Here is a 24,985-nt window from a genome sequence, read left to right on the forward strand (position 1 = left end):
TTGATGGGACTGGGCGCCGTGGAGCAGGGGGCAGCGCTGGTCGGGGAGGCTCGGGCCGCACAGGAGCCCACCGAGGGGGAGGGAGGCTCGGGCATGGCGGGCTGCAGGTCCCGAGCCCTACCCCGCGGGAAGGCAGCTCAGGCCCGGCGAGAAATTGAGCACAGCAGCTGCTGGCCCAGGTGCTAAGCCCCTCACTGCCCGGGCCGGCGGGGCCCGCGGAGCCCACGCCCACCCGGAACTTGCGCTGGCCCGCAGGCGCCGCGCCGAGCCCCGATTCCCGCCCGCGCCTCTTCCTCCACACCTCCCCGCAAGCTGAGGGAGCGGGCTCCGGCCTTGGCCAGCCCAGAAAGGGGCTCCCACAGTGCAGCGGCGGGCTGAAGGGCTCCTCAAGCGCGGCCAGAGTGGGCGCCGAGGCCGAGGAGGCGCCGAGAGCGAGCGAGGGCTGTGAGGGCTGCCGGCATGCCGTCACCTCTCAAAAGCAAACCCAAATCACGACCCCACAGCTGCTCCTTAACGCACGCACGTCGTATGCACATCCACACACACACACAGGCGCGCGAACTCACGTGCACACACATACACAAACACACACCTGTACTGGTGCTCTGGGCAGGCTGGAGAGTGAAACAGTTGCTCCTTGCCCAGGTTGTGGAGCCATTATGGCTCGGTCCCCGTGAGCGGCGAGGTTGGCCCGAAGTCCCTTTCCCGCACCCCCCGTTCCCTCCGTCCCCACCCCCATCCAGATCCCTCTGGACTCATCCAGATCCCTCTGGACTCATCCAGAGAATGGGAGCGATGGAGGGAGGAGCTGTGGACGCTCTCAGCCAGGGCAGACAGCTTGCGGCACAGGCTGTGCGCTGAAGCCAGGGGGTCTGGGGCAGCAGAGAGGATGGCGAATTGGTGCAGGGCGAGGGAATCTGAAAGAGGGCGGTGTGGTCCGCAGAGAGCGAGGCTCGGGAGCCGGAGCCAAAGCGTGCCCACTAGGGTGCAGCGCCGACAGGTGCCGCGGCGTTTGCAGGCGGGGAGAAGGCGGCGGGAAGTACTGGACTAGCTGCGGGCAGGGGCGGGCTGAGGAGCGCGCCCGCGTGCTAGGGGCCCCGGGGGAGGGCGGCGGGGACGCGGTGCTGCTCCCCTCTGCCACCCGGCGGCCGCAGACAGCGCTGCGCCCGCCTCGCCTTTTTCGTTTTCCGCCAGACCCGGCCTCATGAGTGAGAGCATCTGGTTGAAGCCGTTGCTCTCCTTCTCTTTCCCCTGGGCCTCCTTCTCTCCCCACTAGCCGGTCCAAGGAGCGAGAGCACAGGTGCACAGAGCAGTCCAGCGGGAGACAAGGGGGGCGGTCGGAAGCTAAGAGTACCTGAGGTGGCATAGGGCTGTCGAGGACGGAACTCACCCCAGCCAGACCTGATTTCTCCTGCAGCCACTGGGCGGGGGCTCCAGGTGACATCTATATGCGAATCACCCCCCTCATCCTGGGTGGCTTCCCTTGTCCCAGGAAACTGCCCTGAAATTCCCTCCCCAGCCCCAGTCCCTCTCCTCCCTTCCCTTCTGAACACAAGAGCACCGAACTTATCCAAACCCTGCCTTCCTCCTCCAGGAAGCCTTCCAGCCACAGAAGAGGCATGTGGGACTTGGTAGGCGTGTGGGAAGAGGAGTGGGTGAGAAAGGGGTGGAGCCATGTGTGGCAGCTAAGGAGGGCACCCCCACACCCGCCCACTGGGAGACTCTCGCAGACTCCATGCATTCCGTGGGGGAAGAAGAGGTGGCAAGGACAAGAACAAAAGGATCTGGGAGGACGTCGGGCCAGGTGATGATGGGCTGATGGAGAAATTACCAAGGCGGGGGCGCCAGTCTGGGGAGCTCCTCACCACCTCCAACAGAGGGGCCCTCTCTTCCCCCACCCCAAGAGGCACAGCTCAACAGAAACGGAGCAAGGCAAAGGACACCAGCACACATGGCAGGCAATCCATACACACTTGTTAACTAAGGCAGGGGGGTTAATGGGAAGACACTGGCCCGAGCACAAGGAGATAAGGTTTTAGTCATATCTCTGGCCCCCAAGAAGCCATGTGAACTTGAAAAAGTCCCTTTGTCTCTTTGGTCTCCAGGTTCCTCATCCATGAAGTCAGGGGGTTGCGTTAGAAGCAGGATGGCAAATGGTGCTGCCTGGAGCACATTCGGAAGGATTGTGAGGTGGGAAAGAATCTGTGATCAGTTAGCAATGTCGGCCTTGGGCAGAGGAACGGACAGTACAGGGAGGCATGCCGAGTGTTTGTGAAGTCTAGGAATCATCTCCTAAGCCCCTTCCATTCCAATGCTCCAGGAGTTGATGAAACACTGCAAGAACAGTGTGGAACTAGGGCGGGAGCTGGAGATGCCATGAGAGACTCAGAGGAAACTCCAGGCTGACAGCATGTGAAAGGCTTGCCTCTGTCGTTAAGCCTAAGGAAGAATCCCCTAACGGAACCTCCGATCCAACACAGTGTGCTCAGTTGTCACTTCCAACAGGGTATTGTCCCATCAGGCTCTCCACATTGGACGGCAGTGTGCGTTCCAATTATAGCTCCTCTCCCCATGTACAAATGCAGTAAGCTCTAACAAGAGGCATCCCCACAGCGGAGTCCTCATAACTCGAGGTGTTACAATCAGATGGCGGCCTCCAAAAAGACCCCCCCTTTATAAAAACGATGGTGCCTTCCCACAGGGAGTGGCATCCCAACATGGCACGTCCCAGTGGTGGTGTTATCAGCACAGGGGAAGGAGCTGCTCCAGCTAGCACAAGAGAGGAGTCTGGCCTCCAGCTGGGGGTGCCTGTGGCTCTCCAGAGGTTCCCAGCAGGATTGTGGCAGGAGACAGAGGCAGAGGCTGTCTGCTGAGAATGGAGGGTGGCCCTGACCTAGGTTCCCGGCTTAGGAGCCGTCTGGCCTCTGGCCACGCCCTACAAATGGGTCTCCTTCTCCCCGGCTATCAGTCCTTCCTTTGTTGGGGAGGGCCCAAAGTTCTGGCCAGCACTGCCATCCAAGTAGGAATGTTGTTTGGGCTGTGGCAGACTGGAGTCAGGGGTGATGAGCTGACGCAGGCGCTGTGGAGAGAAGAGGCAGGGATTTGGAGCTGTTGGTGAGGGAGGCACAGAAGGTTCCTCACATGTGCATCCCCAGGGCCCAGCCCAGAGTGGAGCACATGGCCAGCACCGCACAGTATGAGTGAGTAAATGAATGAACCGTTTGTGGTGAGAAGGGAGGCAATAATACCGTGACTACGAACAAGCGTGCACTGCCTGGGTTCCAGTCCTGGCTCTGCTACTGACCTGCGCCATGTAAGGCTGCTCACTTAACCCCTCTGTTAATTTAATCCCCCTCAATTTTCTTACCTGTAAATTGAGAATAATGGTAGAACACACCTCACAGAACAGTGCTTGGCATAGAGTAAGTGATCAATAAATATCTATTTTTGTTATTGTCATTATTGTTATTATTACTATTATGTGCTCAATAAGTATCTATTATTTTTCTTCTTATCAGTGGTACTGGTATGACTGTTGTTGTTGTTGTTATTGGTACCATCTGCTCCCTCCTTCTTCTTGCCTTAAACGCAGATGTGATGACTGGAATCATGACAGCCTTCTTGTGACCATGAGGCGATAAACATGATGATGAAAACACAGCATGCCCAGGATGGAAGTGTAGAAATGCAGGAAAAGTCTGGTCCCTAAGGGCCTCTTTAAGCAGCCAAACCAAATACCAGCAGCCCTAATCTCTGACCTTCTTGAAATGTAAAAAACAAATAAGCCTATTTGCTAAAACTGTTGTAGGTTGGGTTTTCTATTACTTATAGGCAAGATAGATTTCTACCTTTGTGGGTCATTGGCTATAGCTCCTTCCAGGAGGACATGTCCCAAACTCTAGACAGGGAGCCTCTTGTATGTGTCCCCAGGCAGAGTTAAGAAGCCAGGAGCCTGTGTGTGGCGTGAACTGTGCTTGCTGGTTATCAGTTTTCCGAGGGCAAGGAAATCTATAGTCTGTAAACCTTCTGTGTCTGGGCACCTTCCTGTTCATGTTTGTGACTTAGTTTTCTCCTAAACCTTTCAGCAGTTTGCCCTCGGTTAGCCTGCCCAGATCATCCACGGGAGCTCAGATTCTGCAGGTCTAGGACTCTAGGACTTTTCAGAACATTTCTGAAAAGCCACTGGACTGGTCTTCAAAGTTCGTCTCGTTAAGATTCTGTGAGACTGAAGAGCTGCCCCACACTCAGAGTTTGTGTCTGCTCCCTGGCCCCAGCTGTGTGTCCTGCCCCAAGTCCAGCCTCTCTCAGTGCCCTCCTTTAAGAGGTCACTCTCCCCCGCACCACCTACCTTCCTGAAAGAACCCTGAGTCTTCAGGAGGGTGATGACGATGAAGAGTGGGACACAGACCATGGAGGACAGAGCCAGGAACCAGCCAATGGAGTATCCCCAGGGCGGGTACACATAGACGTTGTTGTACTTGAGGGGGGTGTACTTGCTCAAGGAGAAGAGGAAAGTGGCCTGGGAGAAGGAAGGGGCAGCCATGGGTGAGAGAGGGGGTGACTGAAACCCTCTCCGCGGCTACATACAGCCAAGGACAGAGGACAAGTCAGGTGCACTGCAGCATGTCTGTAAGGTGGAAGAGTAAAAGCCCCTGCAAATCCCAGGCCAAGGCATCATTCACATCACAGACGGACACAGGAGGTGATACAAAGGAAGGGAGGGGCTCGGAAGAGCATCATTCACATCACAGACGGAGACAGGAGGCGATACAAAGGAAGGGAGGGGCTCAGAAGAGCATCATTCACATCACAGACGGAGACAGGAGGTGATACAAAGGAAGGGAGGGGCTCAGAAGAGAAGCTCAGACAGACAGGAGACCAACCACTGAGAAATCAGGCAAAAGCAGGAGGCACTGTGAGGAAGGGATGGAGCAGGAAGTAGAACAAGATTCTACTTATGGGTGGATAAGATGGCCCCAGAAAGAAGAGCAGGGAAGGCAACATAGAACAGGAAATGGACCAGGCCCCACAGTAGACTGGACAGGTGGGGAAAGAGCCCCGCATGTCAGCCATCCTTTCCCTCATCTCTGGAGTCTTCTGGGGGCAGGAAGGGATAGAGGGGCAGCTGGTGGGCACATACCAGGCAAAGTCCAGGGGTCAGGAAGAGCCAGGAGATCTTCACCAGGGGCCATGGCCGGTAGCCAATCATGTCCTCAATGTTGTCATAGAAACGGTCCGCCCCTGAGCAGGCATGGCGTGGGAGAGTGTGAGAGCCAGAGGGTGAGAACAGCTTCCCGGTGTCTGGGAAAGACCCACTTGGCTCTGTGCTCTTCCCTCACCCCCGCCCTGTGCAGGGAAACTGGAACAGGGCACGTGAGTGAGACGCCTCCCTGACACCCTGTATCCCTGCATGAGATGCATTTGAGTCACGAGGCAGGGGCTGCCCCCACACGCTGCTGCTGCCATCTCTTGTCAGTGCTGTCTCTTGCCTCCCTGTCTTGTGATGGAGACCCCACTGTTCTAACCACAAAGGAGTGGTGTGAGCCCAAAATGGGGCTCAATGGTTAGACAAACACCTGTTTACCTGGGTGGCAGAGATGAATTTGGTTCAAGTCAAAACAGCGAAACAACAAGGGTCCCGCTGTTCAAGCACATCATAGAAAACTCATAGACGCTAGAGGGCTACTGGGAACAGGACGGTGGTCTAGATTCCAGACTCCAGAGGAACCACCTCTGAGTTCCCAAAAAAGCATGGTAAGAAAGTTAATTTGTGTTTAGTGAAAACATTGACTGGCTTCATTTTGTTTTGTTTCATTCCTGCGGTTTCCACATTTGCTGTAGTTCTAGGCAGAGCCAGTCTTCTAAGAAGTAAAGAATCACTGATTGGTAAAGATACTTGGAGGGCCTCTCTACCTTCCCACCCAAAATACCTTCCCACTGATCCCTGATGCATGAAATCACACCATTAAAGAGTCGTTCCTTTGACTGTGAAAAGCCAAAGTTAAAAGCCAGATATTTTGCTGGGTGAGCGACCATGTCAAGGCTTATCAGCCATTCCACCTGTTGTGATCAAGTTTAGCAGGTCCCCTCTGAGAAGAAGTTTTGAAAAGGAGTTGGGTAAAACCGGAAGGCATCAGATGCCTGAGGTGAGAAGGAAGGAACATCTCCGTGGAGAGGAATGGACACACGTGGGAAGGCTTAGGGTAGCAAAATAAAGTCTTTTCTACTCATGGCTGTTCCTGAGGCCCTACTATGTGGCACCCACTGGACCTCTACCCTGAGCCTTGTGACATTGGCACTGGGTTCACCTAACGTGGTGCAGTGGAGCCAGAGGGACCTGGGGTATGACGACGGCTTCTCCGCTTGCTATGTGAGCTTAGGCAAGAGACTGAACCCCTCTGAGCCTCACTCTCCCCCTGCACAGACTGTAAGTGTGTGAGACCAACCATCTTGGCACGCAGTCGTGCATTGGCTCAGCGAATCAGGCTTCTTCCCCTTCCTGGTGTAGGACATAGTCACCACCTGGCTGTTGCAGCATTCAGTATGGTAGCTATCTCAGTCTGAGGGGGCCAGGCTGCTGGCGGAAGTCAGCGAAAGGCAGAATTCACCTCAGTATAGGAAAGAAATGCATATATAGAAAAGACTACCTCAAAAACACAGGAATGAGCTCCCTGTCCATGGAAGTACTCAAAGTCTGGGTGATCACCTCGTTGTTGGAAAGGCAGTGTGGGAGTTTGTGGAGGATTGGGCTAAGTGGCGATAAACATCCCTTCTGACTAAGATTCCCAGTAGCAAAGGGCCTCTGGCCACCTCCATATCGAGGACACTGTGCACTGTGCACTGTTATTGATCATTCTCTCACTGTTGAAGGAAATCCATTTTGTCATCATTACAGCTCTGCCTGCTGCCATGAAAATGCCAGGCTTCCCAGCCACGGGTAAATTTCCCAGTAAGAAGAAGCAGGACAACAGCGCAAAGACACACAGAAACCAGAGGGCCAGAGAACTGCCTCCCCCAGGCAAAGCCTGCCCCTGGCTGGCCTAGACGGTCTTTCTCCCACCCTGCTTGCCCACCCCACTCACCATACACCCAGCTGATGCAGACCACTTCAAACACTGACAGGAACAGCAGGCATATGCCACTGGAAGCATAGTAGTCAAACAGCTGGAATATGTACATCCCGCCCTGTGGGGAGAGCGTGGAGCTGGGGCATGGCTGGTGCAGGGCTGGGACACACTCCACCCCTCGGAGAGATGGCAAATGCCCACGTGGGGTGCACTCCTGCCTGGACTGTGGGATGCCATTCCTTGCATCTAAAAGGAGTTTGCCCTGTCTGCCTCTGCCTTCAGGCCCCCCAGTCAACATCAGGACAATAACCTCTGACATCTGCAAGGGCACTGGGAGACTGTGGTGGACGCACATCATCTCGTCTGCCCAGCATCTCCTCTTCTGGAAAGTGACACCCCCTCATTCTTTGTTCCTTTTAGACTGCAGTATCCTTCTCTTCCTACTCCAGGCTTGAATAAGAGTCATAGCCTGGACATTTGCCACACTCTCAGGAAAAGGGCCCTCTCTTTCCTCTGGGTTGGCTGACAGTAACAGGTAAGCCCAGCATCCATCCCTAATGTCACAGGAGGAAAACCTGCCTCTGAGTGAAGTCACAGGAGACCAAGGAGCATTCCTGACAGTGTCACAAGAGCAGCTGGATCCGACCATGCCGAAACCCAGATATCTCTAGGGTTTTCAGCAACCTGACCCAATACGTTCCCCTTTCTGCTTAAGCCAGCTGTATTGGTTTCTGTCACCTGCAACCAAAAGAGACCTCACAAATGCATGTTGTGTGGTCCCTACAACCTCACTGTGGAGAGGCAGGGCAGGCATCCACACCCCTCGTCAGCAGATAAGAAAAGTGAGGCTCTGAGAAGGGTCAGCAGTGCCCCCCATGGCTCCTTCCCCAGGAGCCTGGCCTGCAGGCCAGCGGCCCCAGCTCACCTCGGTGACCAGGAAGAGCCCTATCAGGTAGCACGTGACAGCGATGGTGAGGATGAGGAGCTCGCGCCGCCCGCTCTTCCGGAGCTGCCTAGGGAACATGTCTACGGAGGCTGTCACCAGGCACTCCACACAGACAAACTGTGGGCCAGGAGGGGAACCAGATGAGAGGGTGTGGGGCTGGCTGTTGGCCACCCGCCCTGGCCTCCACTTCCCCTGGCTCATCCACGTTGATGCAAAGGTGCAGGGAGCGGCACAAAGGGAAGAAATGGGGGTGTCCTGGGGTGAGCCAGCCCTGCCCTTAACTACAACTCCATGACAAAGAGTCTCAGCAGTGAGGGTTAGAGGGGGGATATGTTCTGTCCCCAGGGCTCAGGAGCTGGGGCTGGGCCGCTTGAGCTGAAGGAACATCTGGGAGGAAGCATCCATGCATGCAGAGGCTCAAGGCTGGGAGCACAAAGCCAGTGGCCCCTTCACACCAGAAGGTCTCCAGGCCACACCCCCAACCCCAAGGAAAAGCCCTGGACAGCAGAGGGGGCCTCAGGTTTGTGGTCAGGGCAGTGGGAGTGAGGGAAAAGTAGTGCCAGGACAAGCAGAGGCTGGCAAGAGGGTCACCATGGCAGGGCAGGCTGGGCTGCAGTGACGTACCTGGCTGTCCAGCCCTAGGAATATGAGCATGATAAAGAACAGGCAGGACCACAGCTGGGATAAGGGCATCATAGTCACAGCCTTGGGGAAGGCGATGAAGGCCAGCCCGGGACCTGCCAGGTACACAGCACAGTCAGGGAGGCTCCAGGGCATGTGCTGCCCTTGGGGAAGAGGCGTCTCTTTAAGCACTGTGTGTGTGTGTACCTGTGCAGGCACTTTAAGAGGAAAGGGTGATTCCATCCACTATTCTTCTCTTTCCAGGCCTGGGAAGCATACCATTCATTCATCCATCCATCCATCCATCCATCCATCCATCCATGCATCCACCTATCCATCCATCCATCCATCCATCCATCCATCCATCCATCCATCTATCCATCCATCCATCCATCCATCCATCCATCCATCCATCCATCCATCTACCCATCCATCCATCCATCCATCCATCCATCTACCCATCCATCCATCCATCTGTCCATCTGTCCATCTGTCCATCCATCCATCCATCCATCCATCCATCCATCCATCTACCCATCCATCCATCCATCTACCCGTCTATCCATCCATCCACCATCCATCCATCTATCCATCCATCCATCCATCCATCCATCTACCCATCCATCCATCCGTCCATCTCTCCATCCGTCCATCCGTCCATCCATCCATCCATCCGTCCATCCATCTATCCATCCGTCCATCCGTCCATCTACCATCCATCCATCCATCCATCCATCTACCCATCCATCCATCCATCCATCTGTCCATCCATCCATCCGTCCATCCATCCATCCGTCCATCCATCTATCCATCCATCCATCCATCCATCTATCCTTCCATCCATCCATCCATCCATCTACCCATCCATCCATCCATCCATCCATCCATCTACCCATCCATCCATCCATCCATCCATCTACCCATCCATCCATCCATCTGTCCATCTGTCCATCTGTCCGTCCGTCCATCCATCTGTCCATCCATCCATCCATCCATCCATCTACCCATCCATCCATCCATCTATCCATCTATCCATCCATCCACCATCCATCCATCTATCCATCCATCCATCCATCCATCTACCCATCCATCCATCCATCCATCTGTCCATCTGTCCATCCGTCCATCCGTCCATCCGTCCATCCATCTATCCATCCATCCATCCATCCATTCATCCATCTACCCATCCATCCATCCATCTATCCATCCATCCATCTACCCATCCATCCATCCGTCCATCCATCTATCCATCCATCCATCCATCCATCCATTCATCCATCCATCCATCTACCCATCCATCCATCCATCTATCCATCCATCCATCCATCCAACCATCCAGTGTTGGTCCATCTACGATCCATCATCCTCCCCCTCCTCTTTCTCATGGTAATGGAAGCCCTGCTTTGTGCTAAGCACTGCCACAGATGCTAAAATTAAATCCTATTACCCATAAATAAATCATGTTGCCCATCTTCTGGGACTCATGCCTTTCAGCAAGAGAGAAGTGTGTTCTCTGACTCTCCTTCCCCTCAGGCCCCAGACAGCAAAGTGGCACCTACCTGACTCGGCCACTTCAGAAATGGGCACCCCTTGCTCTTGGGACATGAAGCCCAGGATGGAGAAGACAACAAACCCAGCCACAAAGCTGGTGGCACTATTCAGGAAGCAGAGGGCGATGCAGTCCCTGTGGGAGTGGGGCAAGGGCAGATAGGAACAGGGAGGAAAAGAGAGGAGGAGAGAGAGATCAGTCACCGGAGGAGAGGTCAAAAGACAGTGAGAGGGGACCGAGGAGAGAGAAGGGGGAGACAACGGAGGCACAGAGGAGGGGAGGAAGGGAAGACAGCATGGGAAGAAGACAGTAGAAGAAAAAGACAAAAATCAGGTGGCAGACAACAAAGAGAGAAGTGACAGAGAAAAGGAAGAAGAAAGACATTTAGTCTGGGAAAGGAACCCACAAGGTCAGTCTGATACAACGTATAATGAATAAGGAAGGTCTGGGCCCAGAGACTATGGGTCTTTGCCCAGAGCCCACCCCCAGGCCCCAGCCCTCCTCCGCCCCACCCCGGCCCACGCTGTTCTCACTTGTAGCAGTTGTTGTGGTACTTGTTGTAGCTGCCCAGGGCTGTCAGGCACCCCTGGCAGATGGCAAAGGAGAAGAAGATCTGGGTGCCCGCATCCATCCACACCTACACAAAACCCCAAGAAAGAGGTAGAGGCAGCCCCCAGGGCCCAGAGCCAGGGTGACCCGAGATCCAGACCCGTCCCCTGCAGCACCAGCCTGGCCCCTCAGCGCTCCCTGAGTGCTTCCCTCTTGTATCCCAACCCTCCCTGAGTGCGCCCTCCTGTCTCCATGGTGATATCCTCCCCAGTGGGGCCCAGTTTCGGTTTGGTTCTGTAGGCACTTAGTGAGGACCAAATACATGTGTGTTGCTTGGATTTCTCCAGGGGAATCTACAAACCATGGCTGCACCCAAGGCCTATCTGCAGGACACAGCTAGGAGTCACTTGTCTCATTCAACTAAGATCTCTATACATAGTGTCTTAAGCAACTATGACCTGGGGACAAAGAGGCTGCTTCATCAAAATATCAAGATAAAATGCCCAGGAACCATGGCTCATGCCTGCAGTCCCAGCTGCTCAGGAGGCTGAGGCGAGAGGATGCCTTGAGCCCAAGAGGTTGAGGCTGCAGTGAGCTATGATGGTGCCACTGCACTTCAGCCTGGGGGACAGAGCCAGACCCTGTCTCTAAGAAAGAGAAAAAAAATTTGTTTAAGAAAAAAAGTTATATTTGAGTGGTGGAATTACAAGAGATTTTTAGTTTCTTTTTTATAGCTTTCTTCCATATTTTCTAATTTTTCTCCAGTGGGCATCTATTGCTTTTAAACCAAGGAAAAAGCAATACAAGACTCTCAAAACTACAGACTTGGCTGGGTGGGGAAGGCACCTGGGGAAGTGGTCCCAGCACGGTACATACCTGAGGGTCCTTGAGGCGGAACAAATCTGGCTTCAAGTAATAGATGATGCCCTGGTAGGCTCCGGGAAGGGTGACACCTCGGATCAGCAAAATGACAAGCATCAGGTACGGAAACGTGGCTGTGAAATAAACTACCTGGAAGTGGGGGGCAGGCCAAGGTCACTCCTGGTGGGGATGCAGTGGCCCTCCGGCCACGCCCCACAGGCAGCTCGAGTCACATGGAGCTCAATCCCAGCCTCAGAGACAGCTGAGAGGGGCTAAACACAAGAAACTTTCCACACCTCCCTTTACACATTCCAGTGGGTCCGTGCTCCCCACAGGGTGTGAGATACACATCAGCAGGGGAAGGGTGGGGAGGGGAGGAGGAAGACAGGGGGGAGGCAGGGTACAGGCTTCCAGCCCATAACCTTTCCAAGACCATTTTTTCCTCTTATTTTTAGTCAACATGTACATATGTACATAATCTGTACATATTTATGAAAAAGAGTGGTATTTCTGTACATGTATATAATGTGTAATGATCAAATCAGGGCAAAGACTAATTTAAAGTCCAGAATCTGGTCTTTCTTAATCCTTTATCCTGGCTGTTCTCTCCTTGCCCCCTGGTGACCCAGGTGACCAGATTTGCACAGTGATCTGTGGGGAAAGTTAGACTGTACTTTCCCAGGCTAATGGTTGGGGGAGCAGCGGTGGCCGGAGCTCTGGGGTGTTCTACTCTGCCACTAAGCAAACTCAGCTCCTTCCCTGGGTGGCAGCAGTGATACTGCCTGTGCTGTTATTACTACGATGACCACTTTCATCATCCCTATTACCAACTTGTTACAATTCAGGGAGGGGAAAGGCTGCTGCGGGAACAGACTCAGTGTATGGCCAAGCAGAGAAGCCCATTTACTGAGCACTCCTGGCTTTAAAAAGGCATGAAGCACAGTCTCCGGCTCTCTGGGTTGGAAATAATGCTCAAATCTGAATTCTCTCTATGTGACAAGCCCATTGTTGCCCATTCTTGGTGGGAACCCCTTCAATGACTGGAAACTCACCACCTCAAAGACAGTTCTGTTTGCTAATTCAAACTCAAAATTATCTTGCTATGTTGTTAAATACAACAACAAGTGAGTCATAAGAGCGTGTGATCCTAATGATGTCATAGCCACACCTAACGGATACAGACACACACACATACATATGAGAGAAACCAGAAGGCAACACAGCAAAAATGAACAGAGATTAGCAGTGCCAACCTGCCAGCAGTGATTAGCTCCAACAATGGGACTTTTCTGTTTCTAATTTGCCCTGAATATTCTTTTTTTTTTTGAGACGGAGTCTCGCTGTCGCCCAGGCTGGAGTGCAGTGGCGCAATCTTGGCTCACTGCAGGCTCCGCACCCCGGGGTTCACGCCATTCTCCCGCCTCAGCCTCCCGAGTAGCTGGGACTACAGGTGCCCGCCACCTCGCCCGGCTAATTTTTTGTATTTTTAGTAGAGACGGGGTTTCACCGTGTTAGCCAGGATGGTCTTGATCTCCTGAACTCGTGATCCACCCGCCTCAGCCTCCCAAAGTGCTGGGATTACAGGCGTGAGCCACCGCGCCCAGCCGCCCTGAATATTCTTATGTAAACCGGACTTTTAAAATCGTATTGAAAAAGAAAGACTTTCCTTGCATTGAGCTAAGCTCCGCCTTTCTGTGGCTCCCCCTGTTCTCACTATGCATCTCCCCTGCACTGCTCAGGAAGCGTAGTTTCTTAATAGAAATCAATTCTCCAGAGGGTCCCCCTCAAGTGTCCCCATAGCTTTCCAGGAAGCAGGACATCTCACCTTGCCTGTAGACTTGACCCCCTTCCAGATGCAGAAATAGCAGATGACCCAGGCGAGCAGGAGGCACAGGGCCAGCTCCCAGCGCAGGGCGCCCAGGTCATGGATGCCCGAGGTGATGCCCAGAACTCGCCTCCTGGAGGATTGGAAAAAATAAGTAATGAGGGGAAAGGCTAAAGGGGACAGTTTGCGTCTGTCAGCAAGTCTCCTGATTCTCAGAGCTGACCCCACGGATCTCATATTCCAGGGCTTCCCCCACTCCCCACCTCCCCCACAGTCAGGCCACGTTCCCGTAGACCAAACTACTACCATCATCCTATATGTATCTTTATCTTTCTAACTCACCCAGATTTTTTTCTTGTACAGAAAGATGGAGAGAGAGAGAGATGAGGAATGTATAAATGAGCGTTTAGAGAGCAGATATTTATATATGCAGGTTGATGGGCAAATGTGTGGGTATCCCGTGGAGGGGCTGAATGTGTGTTAGTTTCTACACATGTGATGGGGTACTGGAACTGCGTGCATGGGTGTGAGGGTCCGGTACTCTGAGGGCATTCATGTGTGAGGGCATTGGTGCCTACGTGGGGGTTAGCTCAGTGTGAGAGTGTACAGGCAGGCTTGTGTGGGAATGTAGGTGGACGAGTGTGGGCACAGGTAATGTGAAAGGGTAAGTTGTCATGTGAGAGGGTGAGTCTGTGAGTGGAGGGTGTGCCCATGTCTTGATGTGAGCACTCCTGCCTTGGGCAATTTCAAGCTACCAGCATGACACCACCGAGCATGGCACCGGGAAGAGACATGCACACTCAGCTCTCCTAAGGCTGTGAAGACTGTGTCCAGCACCCCACTGGACATGTGTGGGCAGACACATGCGTGGAGGTAGGGATGTGGGGGTGAAGGTGGACATGATGGATAGATGTGAGTCTCCGTGGACCCGTGTGGGTAGATGTGAGAGCGTTCTCCCCTGCCTCCGTGATGTGTGGGGTTGGAGTGGGGCGGGGGAGGAGGTGCTGGAAAGCACACACAGAATCTTAAACTTGCACCCCAGACATTCAGACTTGCACAGCTCAGACATCCAGATTTCCTCTGCTTGGAGCCTCTTCACATGTGGCAAATGGGCCCAGCACCTACTCCCAGAATTCCATGACAGGTGAGGTAAAATTCTCAGGTGGGGTCACTGTGCCGGCTCTTGAGTGGTTCAGAAAGTCCATGCAATGCTCTGTTGGGGACAAGGTTAGGGACAAAGGGGAGAGAGATGCTTTTATACCCTAGTCCCCCTGACCCTCTGGCCTTGCAGCCTAGTGGTCCTCACCACTCCTAGCCCCAGGAGCTTCTTTTGGAGCCCCCACTCTCCAGAGCATCAGGAGGCTCATAGGGCCAGCTCTTCCTCCCCCTGCTCTTGTTCCCTGTGAATCTGGCTGCTCACCTGGCTGCCCTGCCAACCTCAGACAGTATCCAGGCTTCAGATCTACTCAGTCCCGTCATGGGCGGCTGGTACGGAATGCACTCTCCCCTCTTGCCTGTTCTGACTTCCTGTCTCTCCACCTGACGGGCCAAAGGACTGCGGCCCTGCACCTGCTCTTCCCCCTGCTTGGAATGCTGCTCCCATGCTGGGCTCTTTCTCACTTCAGGCCTCAGATGACACTTCTCCCTCCCCTTGTTCTACTGTTTCTGCAGTTTCGTTCACCTATCACAATTTGTAGTGGTTGTGTTTATTTGTCTGTTTTTACCACCAGACTGTAAACACAGTGAAGGCTGGGTCCCCGTTGCTTTTGCTCAGCCTTGTACCCGTCTCCAGCCCTTGGCACCGTGTTTGGCATGCAGTAGGTGTCCAGTAAGTGCTTGTTAAGAGCACGAATGAGTAAGTGGCAATAACCCTTGCAGCCATTTAATACAGTCCCTCTGGGTTCTCCCAACCACACTGACTCGTCCGAGTGGCTGGCCTGAGGGCCACAGAGGAGCTAAGGAGCAGAGCTGGCCCAGGAGCCCACATGGCTTGGCTGTGAGGCAAGTCCTGCTACCCTCCCCATCGTTGCTTGGACTCACCAGCCACCGCAGCCCAGCCCCTTTTAGGCAACATCCAGGGGCTGAAATGATGGATACCTGTGTTCCAAAAGTTGTTGCAGGTCGTCCAGGGCAGCTCAGAGGTGAAGGAGCTGAAGAGGTAGAAGAGAGCCCAGGCAAGGATGATGATGTAGTAGACATTCAAATATGACTCGATGACCACAGACGCCAGACCAATGCCTTCCAGAGTGGGGGAGAGGTGGGGAGGGACAGGAGAGATCAATGTTAGCAAAAAAGTCGCACAGAAGCTGCCAGTTGAGGTGACAAGGGTATTGGGTGCTACACAAAGAGAACCACTGGGGTTTATCCAGTGGCATGAGAAGCCATTCATCGCATATTTTTCTTTCTTTTTTTTTTTTTTTGAGATGGAGTCTTGTTCTGTTGCCCAGGCTGGAGTGCAGTGGCACAGTCTCGGCTCACTGGAACCTCCACCTCCCGGGTTCAAGCGATTCTCCTGCCTCGGCCTCCTGAGTAGCTGGGATTACAGGCATGTGCCACCACATCCAGCTAGTTTTTGTGTTTTTAGTAGAGACGGGGTTTCACCATGTTGGCCAGGCTGGTCTTGAACTCCTGACCTCAGGTGATCCACCTGCCTTGGCCTCCCAACGTGCTGGGATTACAGGCACATCACCTGTGCCCTAGCGGAGGAAGTAAGAACTTTGGTCAGGGGAGGGAACAGGAGCCCTTGGGTGTGATGCAAGGGACAGCAGAGGACAGTGGTTGGGGGTCCTGGTGCCTCAGACTACAGGCGTCAGCCACTGCACTGGGCCCACAGCATATTTTTCTAAGGAAGAAACACAGGTTACAGGACATTACCCTATGCATTCTCCCATCTTTGTAATATATATTTGAACATATATTTTTTTTCATGAGAAAAGCTCTGGAAGGATCTTCACCCAAAAGAATTAGCAAGTGATTCTCTAGGTGGTAGGATTTCAGATAACATTTTCAAGTTTCTGGGTTTTTTGTTTTTTTTTTTTTGCTATTTGCACTTTCTAGTTTTTCTACAACAACCATGTATTGGTTGTAAAATGAAAAGGGGCTGGAAGAAGGAAGGAGTAAGTAGGAAAAGTTGGTAAGAATGCGTCTCGCACCTATAATCCTAGCACTTTGGGAGGCCGAGGCGAGCGGATCACTTGAGGCCAGGAGTTCAAGACTAGCCTGGCCAACATGGCGAAACCCCATCTCTACTAAAAATACAAAAATTAGCCAGGTGTGATAGCACACGCTTGTAATCCCAGCTACTTGGGTGGCTGAGGCACAAGAATCCCTTGACCCCGGGAGGCAGAGGTTGCAGTGAGCCGAGCTCACACCACTGCACTCCAGCCTGGTGACAGAGGGGTATCAGGATAAAAGCAAAAGCAAGAAACCAGAAGGAAGGGTGAAATGGTCCCTGCGTCAGGAACTCAGGAGCCTGAGTCAGCACCTAGCGCCATCTCACCAGAAGCTAGCAAGCAGCAAGACCGCCAGCAAAGGTGGAGACCTGGCTGCTATTTTAACACTTGTCGTGAAGCCTCGTGGTTAGCTGGATGCACTTGGTCTCCTGGCAGTGTATTTGGGGCGGGAGGGGGTGGGGGGAGAGGGAGTGCTTACACACACCTCCCCAGCCCACCTCTACAAAGTGGAATCTTTTCCACCGTCAGTTGAAAGGCAGCATGTTGCCAGGTGGCTCGGGAGTCCTGCAGAGAGGGGCTGGGGCCCGGTTTCCCGGGTGAGAGAACCCCCCGCCCCTTCCCTGCCAGGTTAGCCCTCTCTTACTCCAACTCCCGGGTTCAAGCGATCCTCCCACCTCAGCCTCCGGAGTAGCTGGGACCACAGACAGACCCGGCTAATTGTTACACTTTTTTGTAGAGACGGGAGAAGAGGAGGGTCTCACTATGTTGCCCAGGCTGGTCTCGAACTCCTGGGCTCAGGCGATCCTCCTGCCTCGGCCTCCCGAAGTGCTCACTACTTAACGAAGGACTGTGGACCTTTCAGAACAGCCTGGCTGGAAAATCAATGCTGACTAGGAACAAAACCTCTCCTTTGGGGCCAGGCGAGCCCACCCTGGCGAGGACGGTTCCACCGCGGTCTCCACCGCACAACGGCGTCGGGGCGGCCCGGGCGTCCTCCGGAGGGGACCCGCAGATGGCAGAGGGTCCCTGGGGAGCGGGCGGGGTGTGGAGAGCGCGCACACAGACGCTCACACAAACACACAAACAAGCGGCCAGTGTGCCGCGGTGGAACGCGCTGTGCTCGCTGCCGTCCGGCCCCCGTGAACTCAGCGGACCCGGGATTGCCGAGCCGGGGGCCGGCGTTCCGGTGGGGCTCTGGGAGAGGGGCGGGGGCGGCCCCATCTCTGAGGGAGCAGATGGGTTGGGTGAAGAAGGTGGCGTTGGGTGGGTTGGGTGGAGAAGGTGGCGTTGGGTGGCGTTGGTGGAGAAGGTGGCGTTGGGTGGGTTGGGTGGAGAAGGTGGCGTTGGGTGGGTTGGGTGGAGAAGGTGGCGTTGGGTGGCGTTGGGTGGAGAAGGTGGCGTTGGGTGGCGAAGGTGGCGTTGGGTGGGTTGGGTGGAGAAGGTGGCGTTGGGTGGCGTTGGGTGGAGAAGGTGGCATTGGGTGGCGAAGGTGGCGTTGGGTGGGTTGGGTGGAGAAGGTGGCGTTGGGTGGGTTGGGTGGAGAAGGTGGCGTTGGGTGGCGTTGGGTGGAGAAGGTGGCGTTGGGTGGCGAAGGTGGCGTTGGGTGGGTTGGGTGGAGAAGGTGGCGTTGGGTGGAGAAGGTGGCGTTGGGTGGGTTGGGTGGAGAAGGTGGCGTTGGGTGGGTTGGGTGGAGAAGGTGGCGTTGGGTGGGTTGGGTGGAGAAGGTGGCGTTGGGTGGTGTTGGGTGGCGAAGGTGGCGTTGGGTGTGTTGGGTGGAGAAGGTGGCGTTGGGTGGGTTGGGTGGAGAAGGTGGCGTTGGGTGGTGTTGGGTGGCGAAGGTGGCGTTGGGTGTGTTGGGTGGAGAAGGTGGCGTTGGGTGGGTTGGGTGGAGAAGGTGGCGTTGGGTGGGTTGGGTGGAGAAGGTGGCGTTGGGTGGGTTGGGTGGAGAAGGTGGCGTTGGGTGGCGTTGGGTGACGAAGGTGGCCACCGTGCGGCTTGCGGGGGAGCGTGTGCGAGCGCAGGGGGCGCCTCGAGCCAATGTGCGCAGCTCCCGGAGAGGGGAGCGCGGTTAGGCCGGCGGAGGGCGGAGGGCGGAGGGCAGCGAGGGCAGCAAGGGCAGCCCGGGCCTCCCACCAGCATGGCACCGGCGCACACACTTCCCGCTGAGATCCCAGGCCCTGCCGCCTCTTTGACTTGGAGAAGAAGGAAAGAGCCACAATCTCTCTCCTCTCCTGTTCCAGTGCTCCGTTTGCTCACCCTGACCGTGGCACCCCCATTAGCCGTCTGTGTGTTCCAGAGAGGCCAGCCCTGCATGTGCTGTCCGTGAGCGTGCTTGGACCTAGGCATAGGACCCAGCTGAGTGGGACATTTACACGACTGCTGGGATCGAGGGCAGAACAGGGGGAAACTGTGTTCTGGCTGAGGCACAGCACCCCTGGAGCACCCAGAACCTGTGAGTAGAACCATAGGTAAGCCAAGCTTCACTCAGTTCCAGCCCCTCACTTCTGCCCCTGCAGGGGTCCCATGGTTGCCCCAAGAGGCATCAGCACCAAACTGGCCTCCCCCACCTCCCCCCCATCAGTGCTAAGCGTCCCAGCTTGCTCGGAAGGCAGCGTTTCCCCACCGGGCTCTCTCCAGCCGACCCATGAAGCCTGATTCTGCACTTGGCACAGGATTGGGTAGGAAGGGAGAGACAATGGGGGGATGCAGGCAAGATGGCAGCCCCATGAAGAGGAAGGTGGGGGAGGGTACATACCCTGGAAGAGGGGGCAGATCTTCCTCCAGGCTGTGACACTCCCTTGGCTGGTGTATTGGCCCAACGCCACCTCCAGGAAGAACACCGGGATGCCGCAGGCAAAGAAGAAGATGAAGTAGGGGATGAAGAAGGCTCCTGCAGAAGAGAGAGAGGCAGGGCTGAGCCACACCCGGGCTCTTCCTCAGCCTCCATCCTTTCAGACCCTCCTCTCCCAACAAACCCGCCCTCCACCATCCTGTTCTTAATCTCCCTGCTGACACTTCCCAAGGGCCCAATCGGCCTCCTCCTGTCTGCAAGCCGTCCTGAGTGTTAGGCAGCTACAGGTGGGAATGTTCTGATCTGAACCCTACACAGAATGAGAAAGGCCTTGGAAGGGAAATTAATGAAAACTTAGGTGGAAATTCTAATATATGCACGATTTATTTTCTTAGTGTGCTTTACAAATCTAGTCAACAGATTATTTTTGGAATAAACACATGGCTTCTGTATAACTTGATATGCTTATTAAACTTTTGGTACATTTTAGAGGAAAACAAACACAAACACCTCGGAAGCATTATTTTCCCACTAATAATTTTCAGGGTGTTTGTTGCTTCACCCAGTTCTGATCTGAACGGGGCTCCCAGCAGACAAGGCTGTCATGTGATTAGGTGCCAACCTGCAGGTGCCAGAGGGAGGCCAGGCCTAACAGACATCCAGCAGGTTGCACAGGAATGGAATCTGAAGACCACACCAAGCCCAGGAGACCCACTTCAGTAGGAGTCACTAAGGCATAAAGCTCGCGTGAGAAGTTCATCTCAGGGTGAATGGATTATTGCGTGTTACACCATGAGAACGCTGAGAGCTTATTTGGTGCCTACTTCATGTCAGGCACTCTTGTACGTGCTTCATCAACATCACAGTCCTTGCAAAACAACCTCTCGTGGGGCAAGCCCTACTGTTATCCCCATTTTGCAGATAATAAAAGTGAGGTCGCTTTAAAGATGGAAAAACCGAAGCACGAATGAGGAAACTGAGGCACAAACCCAGGCGGTCTAGTCCTGAGGCTGAGCTCATAATCACTACACTATATACCTCTGATACTTCATATCCATATTATTATGTAGAAAACATAGAAAGTACAGAAGGAAAGAAAGGAAAAAGCATTGTATATCCTTCCAGATTTCTTAAAAGCACACACACGTATTTCTTTTTTGCAAAAATGAGAAGTAATCATGTATCAAATACATTGTTTGATAACCACTTTTTAAATTTTTACCATAAACCTCTTCATGTCAATAAATACATATGTACCTCATCATTTTGATTGCTGCATAGTGTTCCACTCTATGTATCTATCCTAGTGCACTTCATCAGTATGTTATCATTGGACTTTTGGTCATTTCATCCACAACACTGTCATAATGAAGACCGCTGTCCACATCCTCGTGTGCTTGTCTACTTCATTCCTTAGTACAAATTGCCAGTAGAGGAATTCCTGAGTCAAAAGGTATGCGCTTTTTTTTGCTTTGTGTGTGTGTATGATAAAATATACACAATATAAGCCACTTTAACTGTTCTTAAGTATACAGTTCAGTGGCATTAAGTATATTCGCAATGTTGTGCCACCATCACCACCATTCATCTCCAGAGCTTTTTCATCATCCCAGACCGAAACTCTGTACACGTTAAACCCTAACTCCCCATTCCCCTCTCTCCCCAGCCCCTGGTAGGCGTGATTCTACTTTCTGTTTCTATGCATTCGCCTATTCTAGGTACCTCATGAAAGTGTAATCATACAGTACTTATCTCTTTGTGCCTGGCTTATTTCACTCAGCATGCATGCCTCCATATTCATGCAGGTCATAGCATGAATTCCCTTCTTTTTGAAGGCTACGTAATATTCCCTTGTGTGAACCTACCACATTCTGTTTATCTATTCATCTGTTCATGGATAATTGGGTTGTTTCCATCTTTGGGGTACGCACATTTTTTAAACGTGCATTTCCAAATTGTTCTCCAAAACTCTTGCACCAATCTGCATTCCTGACAGCAATATGTGGGAGAAGGAAAAACGTTGTGTCTTCTGGATCCCAGGGAGCCACAACAGGCCAGTAACTCTCCACTGAGTTCCAAAGTCCCTTCGAACCCCATGTTTGCCTTTCCAACCCCAGGAATACTACAGTGTTGGTCAGCACAGTGCCAGTAACACCACTGACTCAGGTTTCAGTGACTTGGGAAGTCCCAGGACCTAGGCTGAGGGGTAGCATTCAGTAGAGGGACATGGCCTGAGGCCTCCCCAGAAGGCACTTTACAGGATGTCTGTCAGGGCGTGTGTCCCACGGGACTCCTTCCCACCTGTGTGCAGGAGGTCCTTCCCTCTGATAAAGGAGGTGGCTTCAGTTCTCACCTGGGAGTGTGGACTTCCACCCCACAGAAGACGGGGTGACCTCAGGAGGCCTGGAGCTGGGCCTCGCTCAGACCAGGTCCTCCCTGAAAGGGCGGCACTAAGTCTGGACCTTCAGGGCGCAGATGAAGAGGTTGGTTCTGGAGCGCGTTAGGGCATCCTCTACCCTTGGGTTTTTAGAATGCTGACGCTGCCAACACCCTCCCCTCAAATTCTCTTATCAGTGCCTTGCTTTGGGAGATTACCCTGCTTCACATCTCCTTGGTGTCAGCCCAGGCTATGAGCACGGGCAGCCCAGTGATGTCCCCAGGGACCTTTACCGACAGGGTGCCCTAAAGCCTGGGGTTGGTGTAAACACCTCTACGTTGTGCCTTACCTCTGCTGCGCACTCTTTTCTGAACCACTCACAACCTAGATAATGGGAACTTCCTAAAGTTCTCTTTTGAGATGAGTGATTTCTAGTTCAGGGGCTCCCCTCTTTTTCATAACCAAAGACCTCATTAGACCAATAATTTTATTACTCTTTTTTGTTTCTTTTGAAAGATTTTTCTCTACAGAACTATGTTTACTAATTAATAATCAATAAATTTCCCTGCATATATTAATAAAAATCATATTTAAGTGCCAATCAGGCCTTATGGTCAGCTTGATATAAACTTTACTATCACTCTGAGTTAGTACAGTTCAGTCTAAAGCAAAAAAATAAAAGACATTTGGACTAGTCTGTGACGTCCTGTTTCCACATCCATCCATCGTTAGGTTGCTGGAAATGAGAAAATGAATTCCTGGTCCTTCTTTACTACATTTCTAGACCCCCAAGGACCAGTGACTCCAGAATGGGACCCCAACCTCATTTGGCCCCTCATGTTAAAGGTGAAAGAAAGGGTGTCTTTCCCAAGAGTTAGGCTGGGACAGAGGTAACCCGGATCCGATATTCCATGATGTTACTGCGGGTACTTATCTCTCTCTCTCCACCCCACCTCACGGCCAGGACAGAGGCCAAAGCCACACCAGAAGCCAGCACGACAGGACAGAGGCAGGGTGGGTGCCCGACACCGCGGCCCTGCCTCCCAGGCCCTAGTGCTGTCTCCCTCCCAGATGGCTGGGTGAGGAGTGTGCCGTGATGCAGGAATGGTTCCGAGGCCCTCTGCAGTCCTGGGCAAATCTTCCTGCAACAAAGGAGGGCTTAGTCTGAGCACCTCCATCTCCAGCCCTAACATCCTATATGCCGTGAGATGGTGGCCCTGGATGAAGAAGGAAACCACCACCCGCCCCTTCATCTTGCCTCCCCTGACTTTCTGGCCCAGGGTCAGCCTACACTCAGCCTCAGCACCAGAGACCGAGCCAGCCCAAGAAAGCCTACTGCTATTTCTTAGGGTTGTCAGTTCAAGCAGCTTGTGATCGTAACTATAAGGTTTAAAACACATAGCAAGATACACAGTAGACACTCCGTAAATATTGGTCAGATTTAATATAAACAGTGTTTAGGAGGATTTTCTCAACAACAGTTATCTCTAAATGTGAGTATTCCTTTCTACCTTCCTGAAATGTTTCTAATATTTGCAATAAACGCATACCATTTCCACAAGAAGAATAAAAGTGATTTCAAAAGGCAAAAAAAAAAGAATCTAACCATTCACAAAGGATGGCACATTGAACGATTCTATTCCTGTGAAATAGCCCTAATAGGGATCCATCGAGACGGGCCGCACGTAAGCGGCTGCCGAGGGCTGGCAGGGAGAGGGAATGAGGAGTGACTGCTAATGAATATAGGATTTCTTTCAGGGATGATGAAAATGTTCTAAAAGAGGTTGTGGTGATGGGTGCACATTCCGTGACTAAAAACCACTGAACTGTACACTTAGAAAAAGGAATCTGGCCCCTCCCCACCACTGCTAATTTTTACATCCAGCGCTGAAAAATAATAAAATCATGTTTCTCTAATTTGGAAAAAACTCAAAGGCAAGGTATTTCTCCAACCAAAATTGCTTCGGTGGCTCCCGTCTCACTCAGAACAGAGCCTGAGTGACCCCTGTGACCTCTCTGGCCTCACCCCGTTATTCTCTCCCTCTCGTTCCGCCCCAGCCACACCTGCCTCCTCACTGCTCCTCAGACAGGCCTGCTGCTTCCACCCCCAGGACCTTGGCACCTGCCGTTCCCTGTGTCAGAGTGTTCTCCATCCAGGATACATCCACGACACTCACGCCTTCCCTTCCTTCAAGTCTGCTGAAATATCACCTTCCCCTCTGCACACCTAGCATTCCCTATCCCTCTTCCCTGCGTCACGCCTCACCCCTCCACTCATCACCGTTTGACACAGGCCACGCTGAACTGTTTGTCCGCAACCTGCTGCAGACACAGCACAACTGCTCAGAATCCTTCCACGGAGTGTGGCACACGGAATGTGTTCTGTTTTGCACCTAGCGCCGGGTCTGGCACGTGACAGGCCTGCAATCAAGTTTGCTGAATGAATGACTGAATTCTATCAACAACTGACCTTTACGTAGTCATGAAGGAGCTTGTTAAAAACTAGAATTTCCTGGTCCTGCCCATCACCCAGTTTCATCTGCACCGTCATCCTGGGAGGTATTGTCCCCATTTCACAGAGGGGGACGCTGAGGCTAGTGGTGGAGCTGGAACTCCAACTCAAGTCCTCCAATTCCAAAATAGCCCTCCTTTTAGAAACCACACTGCCCAGGAAGGAGGGCCCAGGTAGGCACTGCCCAGCTGCCAGCGCACAGCTCTCCCCACCATGCCTACTTGAAAGTGAACTCACCACCTCCGTTTTTGTAGCAGAGATAGGGAAACCTCCAGACATTGCCCAGCCCAATGATCTCCCCAGCCACAGACAGCACAAACTCCATCTTGTTGGTCCATTGGCCCCGATCCTTCGCCTGGTCCTCGTCTCCCTGGTCCAACTTCTCTCCCTCCTCGGGGACCCAGGAGACCGCAGGAGGCCCATGCTCGTGCACTGCCACCTTCCCATCCATGGCCGTGTGGTGGGTTGGGAGGCCCCGCTGGGTGGGCAGGATGGCGAGGGCCAAAGCCTGGTGGGAAGAGAAGAAATTAGCTGTAAAACCCGACATGCTCCCGCCAGCCCTGCTTTCCCGTCCCAATCTCTGCTGTCCGCGTATTGCTGTTCTTCCCAAGTGCTCCATGGCATTTACACCTAAAGTTACACTTCGTTCTCGTAACTCTAAGAGCAAATCTTAGTTTTCTGAGTTTGCAGATGAGGAAATCCAGGCCTTGACAG

At 53.2% G+C, this 24,985-nt stretch overlaps 1 protein-coding gene and 1 long non-coding RNA gene across 2 annotated transcripts; one reads left to right on the plus strand and one right to left on the minus strand.

The window, feature by feature from the left end:
- Positions 1-1,861: 1,861 nt before the first annotated feature.
- Positions 1,862-24,770, minus strand: SLC6A12 (solute carrier family 6 member 12). The gene is made up of 14 exons (XM_054526636.2): positions 24,509-24,770; positions 19,347-19,481; positions 15,516-15,656; positions 14,544-14,631; positions 13,419-13,551; positions 11,609-11,743; positions 10,717-10,820; positions 10,194-10,318; positions 8,638-8,750; positions 7,993-8,130; positions 7,083-7,185; positions 5,141-5,241; positions 4,349-4,519; positions 1,862-3,079 (listed from the first exon to the last, which is right to left on the minus strand). The coding sequence occupies exons 1-14, from the start codon at positions 24,720-24,722 to the stop codon at positions 2,936-2,938; spliced, it is 1,845 nt and encodes a 614-aa protein (XP_054382611.1). The 5' UTR covers positions 24,723-24,770; the 3' UTR covers positions 1,862-2,935.
- Positions 18,832-19,874, plus strand: LOC112135784 (uncharacterized). Its single transcript, XR_002917017.2, has 2 exons — positions 18,832-19,043; positions 19,423-19,874. It is a non-coding gene; the product is annotated as an uncharacterized LOC112135784 (long non-coding RNA).
- Positions 24,771-24,985: the final 215 nt, after the last annotated feature.

The sequence above is a fragment of the Pongo abelii genome, chromosome 10 (genome assembly GCF_028885655.2).
Source record: "Pongo abelii isolate AG06213 chromosome 10, NHGRI_mPonAbe1-v2.0_pri, whole genome shotgun sequence".
NCBI lineage: Eukaryota > Metazoa > Chordata > Mammalia > Primates > Hominidae > Pongo > Pongo abelii.

Bases quoted from the DNA above. Each gene is read 5' to 3' on its own strand.
- SLC6A12 (XM_054526636.2), bottom strand. From the start codon at position 24,722: ATGGATGGGAAGGTGGCAGTGCACGAGCATGGGCCTCCTGCGGTCTCC. The intron at 13,552-14,543 runs GTAGGTGCTGGG...CCAATCCTCCAG, and splicing joins CCTGTCATGGAATTCTGGGA to GAGGCGAGTTCTGGGCATCA. The intron at 4,520-5,140 runs GTATGTGCCCAC...TCCTTCTCCCAG, and splicing joins TGACCCCTGGACTTTGCCTG to GCCACTTTCCTCTTCTCCTT.